At 42.3% G+C, this 14,609-nt stretch overlaps 1 protein-coding gene across 1 annotated transcript in view; it reads left to right on the forward strand.

Annotated features, from left to right (window-relative positions):
* Positions 1-14,609, forward strand: part of atrnl1a (attractin-like 1a) — a gene marked incomplete at both ends in the record, with an annotated part of 208,612 nt that overhangs the window by 123,494 nt on the left and 70,509 nt on the right. The window contains 2 exons of the mRNA XM_079168380.1: positions 1,083-1,144; positions 8,344-8,422. Of these exons, the coding sequence (XP_079024506.1) occupies positions 1,083-1,144; positions 8,344-8,422 (141 nt within the window). The remainder of the gene's footprint in view (positions 1-1,082; positions 1,145-8,343; positions 8,423-14,609) is intronic.

Raw genomic sequence — 14,609 nt, forward strand, 5'->3', positions numbered from 1 at the left:
TGATTTTCTCACAGGCTAATCTTACAAAAACCTACAAACCACATGGCCAGTGGCTCGCATTGTGTTCTTAGTGTGTGTGTGTTTGTCAAGGAGATAGAGAACATGTGAGAATGCATTTGGCAGAAATAACAATGTTGGCCCTTATGTAAGAGGGCTGAACATTGGCTTTAGGTAAGAAAGATGTTACTCCACAGTTACCGCATCAGCTTCACACGATGCTCAGCCACACTTGTTTGGGAAAACAACGTTACACAAGGACCCGCTGAATTTTGTGGAATGTATCGTGAGTGAGTGTGTTTTGGCTGCTTCGTGGAAAAATATACCACAGATACAGAAAACCTCAATCAGTTTAATACATGCAATTGTTCACTTCAAAACTTTTCGTAACCTCGAGCCTGATCTAGTTCAGTTGCCTTCACCAGTGTAACCTTTTGCCTTTCTGTGTTGGAGTTACATAATAGAGTTCATAAACTGAGAATTATTGCTGACACAGTTACTCGTTATTCTATTTGTGAGACAGAAAATGTTCAAAGAAAAAATAAATAAAGAATCAGTAATTTAGGTCAGACTGAATTGGAGGTTCCCCTGTCTACAGAAAGAAGATGGAATATAGAGCGCACACACACACACACACACACACACACACACACACACACACACACACACACACACACACACACACAAAAGACGATCATTCCGATACATAGAGCAGAAATGGCAAACATATTAATGATGTGGTCTTTTGAATATGTCATCTTAGGCCGTGGGAAATGGCGGAGGCTTTTTGTCATGTTTGAGGTATATTCATTATGCAGAAATGAAATGAAAAGATTTATAACAGTATAAATAAAAAAATAATTAAAACATTGTGTTTGTACTGGTGTAAAGTAATCCGTTGCAGCATAAGGATATATTCACACCTCAATTAAAGTTTATCGAGTGCAATTAATGTATTTTTATATTTGGACATTAAACTTTGCACTATGTACTTAACTCTCTCTCTCTCTCTCTCTCTCTCTCTCTCTCTCTCTCTCTCTCTCTCTCTCTCTCTCTCTCTCTCTCTCTTTCCCTCTTTTCAACAGATTGCTTTCTCTCAGCACAACAGCATCATGGACCTCGTGCAGTTCTTTGTCACCTTCTTCAGGTGAGTTTTTTTTCCTGACTTATCTTATTTGCAGTGTTTTCTGCAGAGCATCCAGCTGCTCCTCACGGGGCCTTTGCTGCTCGCTGCTCCCAGAGACCCTTTGCACAACCGGGGCCATAACCTGAACTCACTGAGTTACAGTATGTGGCAGCAGCCTCAGGCGAGACACTTTACCCCCAGCTCTCTTGCTACATCTGCTCAACAGCAACAAACACAAGTGTGGGGCAACTCCTAGGGGCCAGCTGGGTTGCCGAGAAAGAGCAACGATCCTCGATTTATTTATGGGCCTTGTTTTACGCAAGTGGCAATCTTGCAGGAAGGTATGTTTTGATGCAGGTGGAAAAATGTGTAGGTGATTTCCTGAATAAACTCTTTTAATCACATTTGACTTACTATATTTTAAGGTCCTTATGTCCTGCTTAAACACTGAAAGCAGTCCAGTTTTTTGGGACTGGGTGAGAGACGTGTGTGTTACAGCTCGCCGTGCAGACAGGAAGGGGATCTAATGAGAGAGTGTTTTGGGGAAGAAGTCTGGAATGAAGTCTGGTGTCTTCAGGCGAGATTCTGCCACTCAACTACGACACCGGACAAGTGTGTGTGTTCAGCTGTGTGAGTGTGTATGTGTTTCCTGTATATATGTGGGTCTGTGTAACCCGGCTCACTGTGTGTTCATGCTTGTGTGTGTGTGTGTCACTGTGCAGCCATGTGAGGAAGTGAGCCATTTTAGTGCCCAGGGCCGGCTTCCGGACATCAGCGACCTTTAGGCCAGCACAGAGGGATGATGTCATCAGTCGGGGACAGTGTCAAGTTTTGCCGGGAGAGTTCGGTGTAGTGTTTCTGCCTGTGTGTGTGTGTGTGTGTGTGTGTGTGTGTGTGTGTGGGTTAGTTAGTCACTGCTCTGTTTATGAGTTTCTCTCTTCTGCACTGCACCAGATTCTCCGTGAGAAAAGGTTATGTGCTACAACTACAGGACTTTTTTTCTATCTGTTGTTGTTTTTTTTTTTACTGCCATGGTTATATAATGCAATGTGCATGTTTTTGTTCTGATCTGGAAAAGGTTTTCAGGTCCTTTACTTATATAATAGTAGCATTACCACAATGGGATATATAATGCAAGTTTAATATAATACTTAAACTTGCATTAATCGCACACAATCAAACAAATCTGTAATCTATGTAGAAGTGACACACCCACACAAATGACTAACTCCGCAGCTCTACTAAGCTGTTCGGCGTCTTTTAGCTCAAAGTTCCTCAAAGCACATTTACTGTGTAGTTCAGTCTCAACTTTCTGTAAAAACTCCATCTCCAGCCGCAGGCAGCTGTTTTCAGTGAGCTCCGATAAAAACCCACTGTACACTATTTGCTCTGCACCACATGGCAGACAAACAAAAGTTAGCGACTAGCTGGTGAGGAAAGTGGAACTGTGAGCCGCTAAAGAGGCAAGGTGCATCTAAATGCAATTATTTGTACACTCCTTACTATTACAGAACAACTGCTAATATGAAGTAATGGCAGCGCTTAGATAAAATTAAGTAACGGTCAAACGATTCAGTTTCCTAATAGAAGAAACACACGACTGTACTAGTACTGTTTCTTCCTCCTGTGTGTCTCAGGATGTGTGCATGTGAGAGATGCAGGCTTATGATGTTATATGCATGTATAACTCTACATTACATGGATGTGTGTGTGGGTATCTGTATGTCTTTTGGCTCCACTGTGCTGATGCGGTCAGGAGTCACGATGCCAAAGAGCCTGAGTCATGGCTCCGTGTGTGTGTGTGCGCGCGCGTGTGTGTGTGTGCGTGTGTGTGTGTTGGGTAGCCTGTAGGCAGAAGGCATGGTTATGAGATGCAGTCTGGCACTGGGATGGAAGAGAAGAGGAATATTAGGCAGCAAGTATAGGAAGAAGTAAAGTGATTAAAAGGAGAGATTGGAGATCTGTCTCTATTGTCTATCAATCGATGCATCTGTCTAACCCGGTCTCACTCTCCACTCGTCTAATGCCGACGCACCACGGCACCCTTTTATATTTCTATACAAGACACAACAGGCTTTTATTTCACGATGAAAGGATGGATGGGTAAAAAAAAACAAAAAAAACACGGGGCTTTCACTTAGGAGACCGCTTTTCATGTCCTGTGTGAAAACAAGTCAGCGCTGCCTTATTTTACCGTAGTTTTAACCTTAAATACATGCTGTAATGACCACTCTAAATTATGTTTTATTAAATATTGACTATTAGTTTTTTCAGTAAATTAACTGCATAAAGTTTCCACCTCATGTGTCTCTCTGAGTAGCTGTGAAATCGCCTTCCACAAAGATTTAGAAAAGTAAAAAACTTTCCTCCCCTCCCTGTCTCTGCCTCCATCCTCCTCATGTATGCTATCTCATCTCTAAATGAAGGGGAGAAATAAGGAAAATGGCCATAATTAAACAGCATTTACGTCTCCGCTCTCCACAGTCTCGAATGCTAATTGGTGACACTGCAGTTCAGCTTTGTCCAATTACTCCCAGCTCTCGCTCGCTTGATTAGCAATCAGTTCTCTCTCGCTCTCCCGCTCTTCCTCTCTCTCTCTCTCTCTCTTTCCCAAAACAGCAGAGAAGCTACTCGGCACTAAGTGGCTCCCGGAGCTCACCCACTTAATTTCTAAATGACCATCCCACTCAACGTCCACTCCCACCAGGATTCTCTGTGGAGATTTTAGTCCGTTCGTTCAAATATCTTTTATTTGTCTCAAAATATACAAAAAAGCGAGGGCACGTACACACACACACACACACACACACAGAGGAGCAGGAGTGACATGAGGTACATTCACAAACTATCACAGGACTACCACCAGGAGAGCGGTGTTCCCGTCCTGTGTGAAAGTTAAAGTAAACATATACGTTTCGGGTCGATAGTGCCGTTAGTCACGAGAGTTACGTGAGTGGGTAGCCACTCCGTAGTGAAGAGACTACCCACTCACAAAGTGAGAAATTAAAGTCAAGCACGCTCTTTTCCTAAACCACACTAAGTGGTTTAGATGCCTCAGCCTCACTTCCTGCAGAAGACAGAAGTTTATTTTGAAAGGTCACTATGCATTTATATTGACATGGTTAGCTGGTGCGTCTAAAGGCAGTGTTCAAGTGTCGGTATTAGACGAGCTAATTGCTTTTGAGTGCACTGTAGCAACTGAAAGAAACGCTGATGATCATGTCACCGTTTGTACGAACTCTTCTCTTATGGGTGGCTGAACAGAAAGAAAAACTATCAATCAGAATCATGAAAAGGTGGGGTCATCCAGCGTTACAATCCCACATTCTGCCTGTTACACTGACATTTTAGAGCCTTTAGAGGCGTCCCTCATTATTAACATCTGCCATATGAAAATGTCACAGATGTTCACACTGTCAAAGAAAATGAAATTGTGTGTAATTGCGGCTTGCAGAACGTGTCAGAACGACGATCATTCCTTCAGATTGTCGGTAACTCTTGACCCTCTTGAAGGTTTACAGGTACGCACGTTTGAGACGAGACGAAGTTCGTTGGCTGCCTACGATGTTTTCTTGTGTTGGTCTGGGGACAATCGTGCTGCATGGGAAGCTGGTTGGACACTTTGACTGACGATGGGAAATTGATTTTTTTTTTTTAGGCAGCAGCCTTGTGTGGTGGGATAGCAATGAGTCTGTTGGGATGTTTAGATATGTAAAGTAGCTATCTGCTACACAGATGAACTTTCACTCACTTAATTCACATCGTCATATGCTGAAGTCCAAAAACGCAAAGATAGAAATATAAAAAAGAAGAGTTAGAAAAAGACACAGATTCTCGGGGTGACCAACAGATAAAGGTTTAAATGTTGAACATGTTACAGGACCAGAACCTGCAGCTTCTCTCTCAGGACTGGAGGCAACAGTTTGCCTCGTCTCTACAGTGACCTGATTTGCTGTTTGTGCAGATGGAAAGCTGTTTCCGATTGTAAGCTATCTGCGGCTCATGTTCAACGAATAGCTTATTGATTTTTCGCTCTGCCCGCTGGGGTTCAGATGTTTCATTGTGTTCTCCTGCTTGTGTGTGTGTGTGTGTGTGTGAGTGATACTGTACGTCTTGTGCTTGTGGACGTCTGTTGTTGCTTGTTCAAACCGAGCCACCGCACCACTTAAAAGAGCAGGAACACAATCATGTACACACACTCTCACATGGACCACATTCCCTGGCTGCTTAATCAGTTCGATTGCTATTACCTGTGGCTGAACAGTCTTAAACCTAAACCTATCAAGAGGCTCAGTGGAGTGTTAACAAACCCACAGGACACTCCCAGCCCTCCCCCCTCCCCTCCGCCTCCACCCCCTTCATCCCTCTCCCTAATGCCTGGGTAATAGCGACAATTAGCCACTCCGCTCCATTGGTTAGATGGCTGAGCTCGTGCCCTGTGGCCCATTAATGGTGCGCTGAGGTAATATGGACGGAATGGGGAATGTTGGCCCTGATTGGATTTGAATCTTAGCCAGTGGAGGGTTTTTTTCAAAGGTGCGTTTGGAGGATGGAAAAATCATGGCGGGGGTAGTTACTGACTGTATTTGTTTTCGCTCATCGTTTTGGGGACTGTTCAGCGTAGTGGGGGGTTGGCCGACACATCTGGCGAGCTCACGAAGATGAGCAGAAGCAAGTGGAAGTCATTTTGAAAATTGTGTAATTTATACTTTCACGTCTACGATTATGTAGAAAACATACGAAATGATTGTGTGGGATATCTACAAATGACAACGCATGATTTTCTGCAGGTGTAGCTACAAATGCTGGATGAGGCCAGCTTTGAAGGATGACATCATTCGTCTGTGCCTTCCAAAGTCTTTTCAGATCGCCACAATGCCATAAAAGTCTGTTTAGGTTCCTGCAGATATAGTTAATCACGTTAAGTGCATTTGAATAGGGCGATACATCAGTTTGGCTCTATTTTATGTCTTGCGGAGTGTAGGATTGTAATAACCTGATCAAATCAAACTTAGGCTAAATGGTGTGTAACTAGTTTTCAGCATCAGCCTGTACAGTAGCAGGACTGCAGGCCTAAGCAGAAACCCGAGCACAAGATGGGCTTTAAGTGCCATTACCAGAAACTGAAACGCCTCTGGAACTGAAATATGTGTTTGTTTGTTCACAATAGTACGACGGGACATTATCAGTTGTGGTTAAATCATATCTGTAAAGTACATATTTACCTTGTCGGGGCGTTTTTCAAGCCCATTACATGAAAACTTTTCATTATCTTGAAAAAGTTTTGAAACCGGATGGTTTTCATCCAGCAGCAGCAGCAGCAGCATTGAGCGTCCCGTCCTCATCACCGGAGGGGATTTCCTGCTTGTGATGGGTCTGAATGCTGCTGAGGGGACGGCTGTGGACAGCAGAGGTCATGACTGCAGCCTCTTCAGCACTGGCTCTGAAAATGTCACGCTCATTACGGCACTAATACCCTTTACAATGCTGTCGTCTCCAGATAGAGACTCATCGCACACGCACACACACACACACACACACGGATAGATGAAGAGGAGGATTGTTCCCGGAGTTGCTGTCCTCAGCAGTTTCTCAGGGACTTCCTGTTGTTAAATCTTTGGGTGCGCTTGTTTTGAGTTCTTGTCAGAAGTTCTGGTTGAGAGAGGAGCTTTGTGTTTGGCCAGATAACTTTGCCCTCCAGACAGTGGACGCTCAGGCTGGGTGTGTGTGTGTGCGCGTATGTGTGTGCCTATCTGTGTGTGTGCATGAGACCTTGTTCTTTGTTAGAGAGCATCATGTTGCTAGTTGACCTCTCGCTCCCCCTTTGCCGTCCTAAAATCCCCAGCTGTCTGTGGTCACCGCCGCCTCGTATCTCGCCACAAATACTCCGAGAATCTCTCCCTCCTTTGTCGTCTTTGCTCTCCGGAAACTGGAGCTGGAGGACAGTAAATGGGTGTGAAGATACTGCTGTATGATTGTGTTGTGGTTGTGTGATTCATTTTTTTTCTTCTCTTTGCACTTGAAGTGTTTTTTTTAAGGCCAATTACACAGTACTACTAGCATGAAATACATGCTGTTTTAATTATTATGTTACCGGCAGATACTGGACCGGAGTTAACACAATGTTTTAGTGACGTACCAAAACCTACTTCCATAGGGACCAACTACAAAGGACACTGTATGCATCAGAGCTTTTCATTAACATTCATGTTTTTGTCAACAGCAGCTTCCTCTGTTAGCTCTATAAGTGTGCATACAATATATTATTATATCTAAAGCTTCCATCCAAATGAAACCTGGAGCAGCGGCTACAAACCTTTTTGACTTGTTGCCCCGTTGAAAGGTTGAATGTGTCTAAAGCTATTTTCCCTTCTCAGATTGTCGTAGTTGAATACTTGTTTCATGTAATTATTTTGAAGAGGAGAGAAGGAGTAATATTGTCCAGTATTTTTTTTTTACAAGAAAACTGAATAGTTTGTGAAGCAGAAATATGTTTTTGAGCTTATCTTTCATATCTTTACCCCTTAGATTCATCAAACATATTTGTGAATATGCTGATAACACGAGTACAGTTTCATTTTTTGTATATGACGCTTGTGTATTCATGCAGCGCTATTCAAGCATCCCACACTCTCCGGCAGCTCTATCCTTGCATGACTTTGGAGCCGTAGTCAGAGTTCAGTACCTCCCCATGAGTCAACGCACGACAACAAGAACGTGTTCAAGACAAGTTTCTGTGGGGAGAATTTGGACTCTTCCTTGTTACTTATTACTCCTACTTATTATTTCCTGTAGAGTGATACGTCTTCTGTCTCGCGGATCACTTCCTGTCTGTTTCACCAGCATTCTCCCAAGTTAAGCTTTCATTCACATCATGTTAATAACTTCAGTTTATCAACTTTGAATGAGTAGGTAGTAGTTAATGAAAATTCAGGTGTGTCAGCTGTGTTTTCAATGTGTCGGCTACATGTTTAATCATCGTTTAGGTGTTATATATGAGTATTGAATATGATTTGGTATTGAATGCATGTTCTGGTGCTGTAATGGAATCCACATTAGAAACAGATGAACAGACTTATCTGGAAAAGCCAGAGTGGTGCCTTGCTGGGTCAGTTCGTTGCACCGTGGCATTTTGCACGATGTGAATATTGTTTGCATATTTTTATCCATGCAAGATTATTGATTTTTGATTGATGGATTGTCCCCTCTCCCCTCTCCAGCTGTTTCCTGTCTCTGTTACTGGTCGCTGCTGTGGTTTGGAAAGTCAAACAGACCTGCTGGGCCTCACGACGTAGAGAGGTAGGACGCATCCTCGTGTGTGTGTGTGTGTACTGCATGTATAATATGTGTTTTCCCGTGTCTGAATGCGTTACACAGTATATGCGTACATTTGTTTACAGCACATGTGGAGCGGTGTCAAGCTGTGTGTGTGTGTGTGCGCGCTTCACTCTGCTACACACGAGCTGCAAGATGCAGCTGCCACATCAAAAATTAAAGTAAATATAACCCCCCCCCCCCACGCCACCCGCAGTTGTGAAGGGTGGGTTAATGTCACAAGTCTTGAAGAAAGAAAAATGATATATCCGCTTAACGAGCGTCGCCGTGACAATAAACAAGGCCATCCCCCTTAATTAGTGCTCCTCATGAACCAATTAACTCCGACGAAGTGATGCTAAACGAAGTGGAATGGAGTGATATATCACTTAAAGACTCAACAGATGCTGCATCATTTCATATTCACTGCTGACCCCTCACACACACACACACACACACCTACACACACACACACACACGCCCTGTTTAAATCCGCCAGCTCCACTGTTTGACTTGTTTTGGATCTGTTCTCTTCTTAGTAATAACCCGCAGTCACTTTCTCACTTGTTTAGTGTTTTTTTCTTTGGCATTTTATTTCCAGTGTTTTGTGTCTGAGTCACCAGGGAGGAATCAGTGTTGCTTATGAGCAGCGAAGATAATAGTCTGTTTTTATTGGTGTAATTCACAGGCGCTCCACGGGGAGCTATTGTGCTTAAATACACTTGTTGGTTTCAGGTCCTCCTCCTGCCACTGCTGCTGTTCTGCCATAATGCAGAAAACACTGTTGCTTTCGTGTGCAAATTAAGTTTCAGTATTTGAATGTTGCCGAGATGTTAAATTACTTTAATGGTCTTTCATAAAGAATCGGCTTCAGTTAGGATGCTAATATTCATTTGCAATGTATTGAGCGACAAAGCCGACGGCACACAGGATGGAGCGCGTTCTGCGGCTGCATTCATTCTAAATATGACAACGCGCCACCTTTCCCCCAGGGTTGTTGTTATTTGTCCTTAAGAACGCAACCGCAGCGAAACAATCAGAAAATAATTGTATTTCTCTTGATTCGCTGCTCTGTTGTTGCTAACGCCGCTCTTTCTTTTACTTTTTTTTAACCGTGTGTTTTTAATCAATCAAAATACTCACTTTTTAAATTGCATTGTTTTTGAATACAGATACAATTGTACATAATTAAAGTCTTCTCCAATCAAAACTCTTTAATTACAAACTAATCAAAACTTTTATATTGTCAATGAAGCAAACGACAGTGCGTGGAGGGAAACGTGTCCGTCACAGTGACTCTTCACTGCCCCTCAGCGCTGCAGAGCGTTGCAGCATCGTTCAGCTTATTGCTCTGGTTTTACAGCGCTACGCTTTACTTTTGTGTTTCTGTCTCGCCGTTCTCATCGGGCTTGTTTTTGGCAGACAGACACAGTAAGTCAACAGCTGATGAACATAGTTGGACTTGACGTCTTCAGCCTTTTAAGTTGATACTAATACGTTGTTGTGTTTACGGCGGGTCATACTTAAGGGTCAGAAACAGAGAAATAAGAAGGTTGTTTGTATTTGTGCACACCGGTGTGCACGTCATGGGTTACACGTTTGACAGTGCAGCGATCGATACCTGCACTGTGTTGTGTGTTTAGCCGCCTAGCACCGTGTTTGTGCTGTGTGAGGAGCGTTGCTCCGGCTCCTGGCAGGCCGGCCGACACTCAGCTACATTATTTATAAGAGCCAGTTTCATATCACAGCGGAACCGCAATGCTGCATTTACTGCACTGTTGGTTTATTTACCCAGATTCCCTGCTATTTATCCTCGTCTTTCACTCAGTCTCTCCCCTCTGTCTTCCCGAGGGCAGATTTCTTTCCTCTTTCTTCACAATCCCTCCTTTTAGATAACAGAGGATCTAATAAATGAAAACCTCTGCCTTTGAGGGACAAATCATCACTGTAGGAATTCTTAATTAAACTTTACTTTGTTCTCATCATCATCTACAGTTTATGTCCTATGCTGCTTTTTTTTCATCACATAATTAATTCATCTGGAATGGCACAAAGGAAGCAAATGGAATGCCCTCAAAGCGTGATCCCTCCACTTTAGGGCAGCTCAAGCAGTGGCTGACTGCAGAAAAAGAGAACGCATTTTCAGAGATTTTACTGAGTAATGGTGCTCAGCCAAGCTTAGAGGGAGACCGTGACATTTCCCCAAAAAATGTTCTTATTTTCTTCACCACTCCGCTGTTGCATTACAGGAAACTCCATCTGAATTTGTCCCTTAGCTTCCCTAAAAATGTCATCACCGAAACCAACCGCTGTAAGCGAGTGAGCCACAATGCGAGCTATGTTAATGAGCCGAGTGTCAGCAGAGAGGCCCCGTCACTATAACGGGAACACGGCCTGTTGCAGGCAAATGTTCAAAATGTCAGATTTTTCCTTCAAAAGGAAAAAAACAACTTCAAAACAGTTAAGAGAAAAGCCAGACAGATATTGTTTATGTTTCTATTTTTTTCAAATGCGTTTCCTTCAGAAAACATTTGGATTTCAATGTGATCAACACCTGTATCTAATGCAATACACAATACAATGCATGGCAACTTTATGAATTGTTGCAGATGAAGATGTAAGAACAGCATTCTGTTGGCGTCACAACAGAATGCTGGTTTTGGAAAGCACCTTAAAAACCCACCTGAACATGGAGAGCATCCTCATCACAAAAATGACGGCGCTGGCTTAAAACAACCTTACATTTATCTGTTAGGTGTCCTCCTCGTGTCATCACAACAACAAGTTTCTCTCTCACTTTAAAACTCTAGTTTTAATTGCCTGAACTAAACTAGACCACAGCCATGGAGCCATAGAGCGGCAGATCAGCTGTCAACAGTCTTTTGGTGGTCGTTTGCCTTCAGAAGATAAAGCAACTACAGGTTATGGCGTACTCTGACCTCTATACTGTATCATATATGATAGAAGCTTCACAGGGAGAGAGCGAGTCAGAGACACAAACAGAGATGAAGATCCGGTCCCAGCCAGCTACGCAGCCTCACTTACTCTGCACCACCGAGCGAGAAATTAACAATGCTAATCAATGGAGCTGAATGCTGTGTTTTTATCTTCTCCTTGTGTTGATGTATTTAGCGCTGGCCTGATTATTATGGAGACAAACTGCAGTTGTCAGGGGCCTCGGGGGCTCGGAAAGAGAGATGGTCAATACAGCCAGATTGACCTAGTATATAGATATAATTGTGATATGCAAGAGCTGTTATCACTGATCAGCTGGTGTTATAAAATAGGGATTGTGTGCAGCTTCTTCTCTGTTCCTCCAAATAGATCTGCATCATTTATTGTATTTTATCTTTATGAAATAATTACTCACATCTACCTAACTGCAAAGTGTTGTGCTATCAGATAGTGTTCTAGTATAGATCTAATATTTAGAAATTCAAATACAGGTACAATGTGTTTTGAGTGAAGTTAGCATTTACACGCTAGTAGTTTTATTGCCTAACACTAACCAAGTAATTTGGTTGCACGCCAAACCATGATCTTTTTTTACTTAGCATAGCCAAGTAGTTTTGTAGCATGTTTCATTTAAAACTGCGACTGTAAACTGGGAGAAAATATGCTTTCCTCAAAAAGTTAATGAGTTTTATGGTAACGTAATTCTGTACGAGACAGGAATGAATCCCAGGTTTTGCAGAATCACCCACTAGTTAGGTTCAATACATAGATATACATGTTTTTTCACACTCAGCTGCACAGTAGATGTGACTGCAGCTACCTCAACAGGTAAAACACTTCTGAGACGATTTAAACACATCAATGCAGATCTGCAGCACAGCTTAATAACATGATCGACTTGTTCAACAGTACAGCTTCCTTTTGAATACAAATTAAAAGAATATTTGTGCTGACACACTATAAGTGTCGACATCCGTTCTGTCAGATTGTAATATTAGAAACTAGAGTAGCTCTTTCTAGTTTTTCTGCAGCGTGAAGAATCCTCTGATTCGCTGCTCTCCAGAGAGCCGGTCTAGTGGGGAACGAAAGCAGAAGGTGAAAATGGGATTCCTTCACTGTTAATTATGAATCACAGCCAGGCACAAGACCACAGAGAAAAGTGGGTATTCATAGAACCACAGCTTTATGTTAATAGCTTTTTTTCCCCTCGTATCTCTTTTTATAACCAACAATCGTTTTTTGGTTATGAGATCAAACAATCAAAAGCTACTTTGAAATTCTAATGCTGATGCGCAGAGACAGATTGCGCAAGGCTTCTCTGGTTTCCTGTAATAGGGTTAACCCTCTGAAGACTGCGTGTGTGTGTGTGTGTCTGTGTGTGTGTGTGTGTGTGTGTGTGTGTATGTGTGTTGTGGGGTTGCATTTTGAAATCCACCACAGCTAATCCACGCCTCTCGACTAGATAAATAAGTCAAAAGACATGTGAAAAGCTAGAAAGACGGCCAACCAGAAGGACGAGATTGAGGTCCTCTCCTCCCAGTGGACTTTTTCAGATACAGTTTTCATCATTCTCTTCTCCTCTACTTTGAATCGTGTCAAATAACTCGTTTTAAGAGAACGTTTTTATGGCATTGCCAGCAAAGCTGAGCTTAGTTTATATAAATCTCAATATTTGTATAGCCCCACAGCGCCTACAATACCAACCCTTAAAGTTCCAGTCTGTCAGTTGGATACAAACAGAAAGGTTTGCCCCACTACAGTGGCCCCCCAAGGACAAACACATTTGATATCACAACACACTTTTATATGTGCCTCCGGTTTTTAGATTTTCCGTTCGCCGTGGAGGAATGTGAGATAAACAAGTGTTAATAAAGTAATCGATAAATGGTCATTTTGTGGGTGAAGAATTCCTTTTAAAACACGAACTGAAGACTGAAAAGCATTGTTTCTGACAGTTTATATTGTTTCACATGAAACCACAGCCAGCAGTGATGTCACGGTGTACTGACACAAGCTTGAGTGCACTTCTACATCACTGCAGCAAGCTCTGAGGTAAAAACATCGGAGGTCAGCAAAAATGCGATTTTCAGCCGCTTGCTCTCAGGATGTTTTCTGACGCTGTTAAACTCTAATTTACATTTATTTGTTATGTTTATAGATGCAGCAGTAATGTAGTTTGAAATATGATCAATTTAACAACGAGATATATGTTAATTCAGCTCAAATAAATATGATCCAACAAAACAAGACCAGCCACACAAAGTCGACCCTTTTTATAGAGCACGTTTAAATGCAAGCACAGAAACTGCAGACCAAAGTCCATTAACAGAGAAGTTGGAAAATAAAACCAGATGCATAAAAACAATAAAGACGCATACATTTAGGAATACAACAGGAATATTGAACAGAGAACCACTGAATTGTAAAAATCGAACATGTCCGATATTTGATAATTAGTCATTTGAATTCATGAGCCAGACTAAACAAACGACTGCACTAAATAAGCCAATAGCTTCCATGTTCGTCTTTTTCACTGCCTCGCAGATGATGAACACTAAAACTCCTCTGCACCTCCCGTCCATCTGTCTCTCTCTCTAAAAATTTGTGTCTCTGTTTGTTTATTAATCTCCTTGCTGGAGCATTTTCTCTAAATTCACATCAGAGGCAGATGTTTCCACAGTTCGCCGTCAATACGTTGTCCTGAGACCCAGACAGGCCTCACTCTGAGCGCGTCACACTGATTTGTATGGAGTTTGCTGTTAGCTGACGGCGTCTGCTGTCATCCCCACATATACAGCAGCACCTTCTCCCACATTCATTTTCTTAAATTAGATGTTTGTGCTCCTCTTGCATGAGGCAATTAACATATTGTGTCATTTCTTTACCCTGTGCACTCATTACAGAATTGCACTCCGAGATATTCCACTCTGAATTACAGGGGGGTGAGAATTCACGGCATAATGAAGAGAGCTTGATTAAAGTTTAAGTTGTAAGGCTGTTTTGTTTGTTTAAGACTTGTCAGCGCTGCATTGCATCCAATAAGCTGGCCTGTGGAACTAATTATGCTGCTGTAAATGGTTTCCCGAGGTCTCTTACAGTCTAATTCCAACTGCTGGGTGATGAGTAAAGGTGCTTAAGTTAATTTAAATGAAAGATTGTGTCAAAATTATGGAGTTATTGAACCAAAGGGCATTTATTAAGACAGTAAGTAGGCAAT

Source organism: Pholis gunnellus (genome assembly GCF_910591455.1).
Source record: "Pholis gunnellus genome assembly, chromosome: 11".
Classification (NCBI taxonomy): domain Eukaryota; kingdom Metazoa; phylum Chordata; class Actinopteri; order Perciformes; family Pholidae; genus Pholis; species Pholis gunnellus.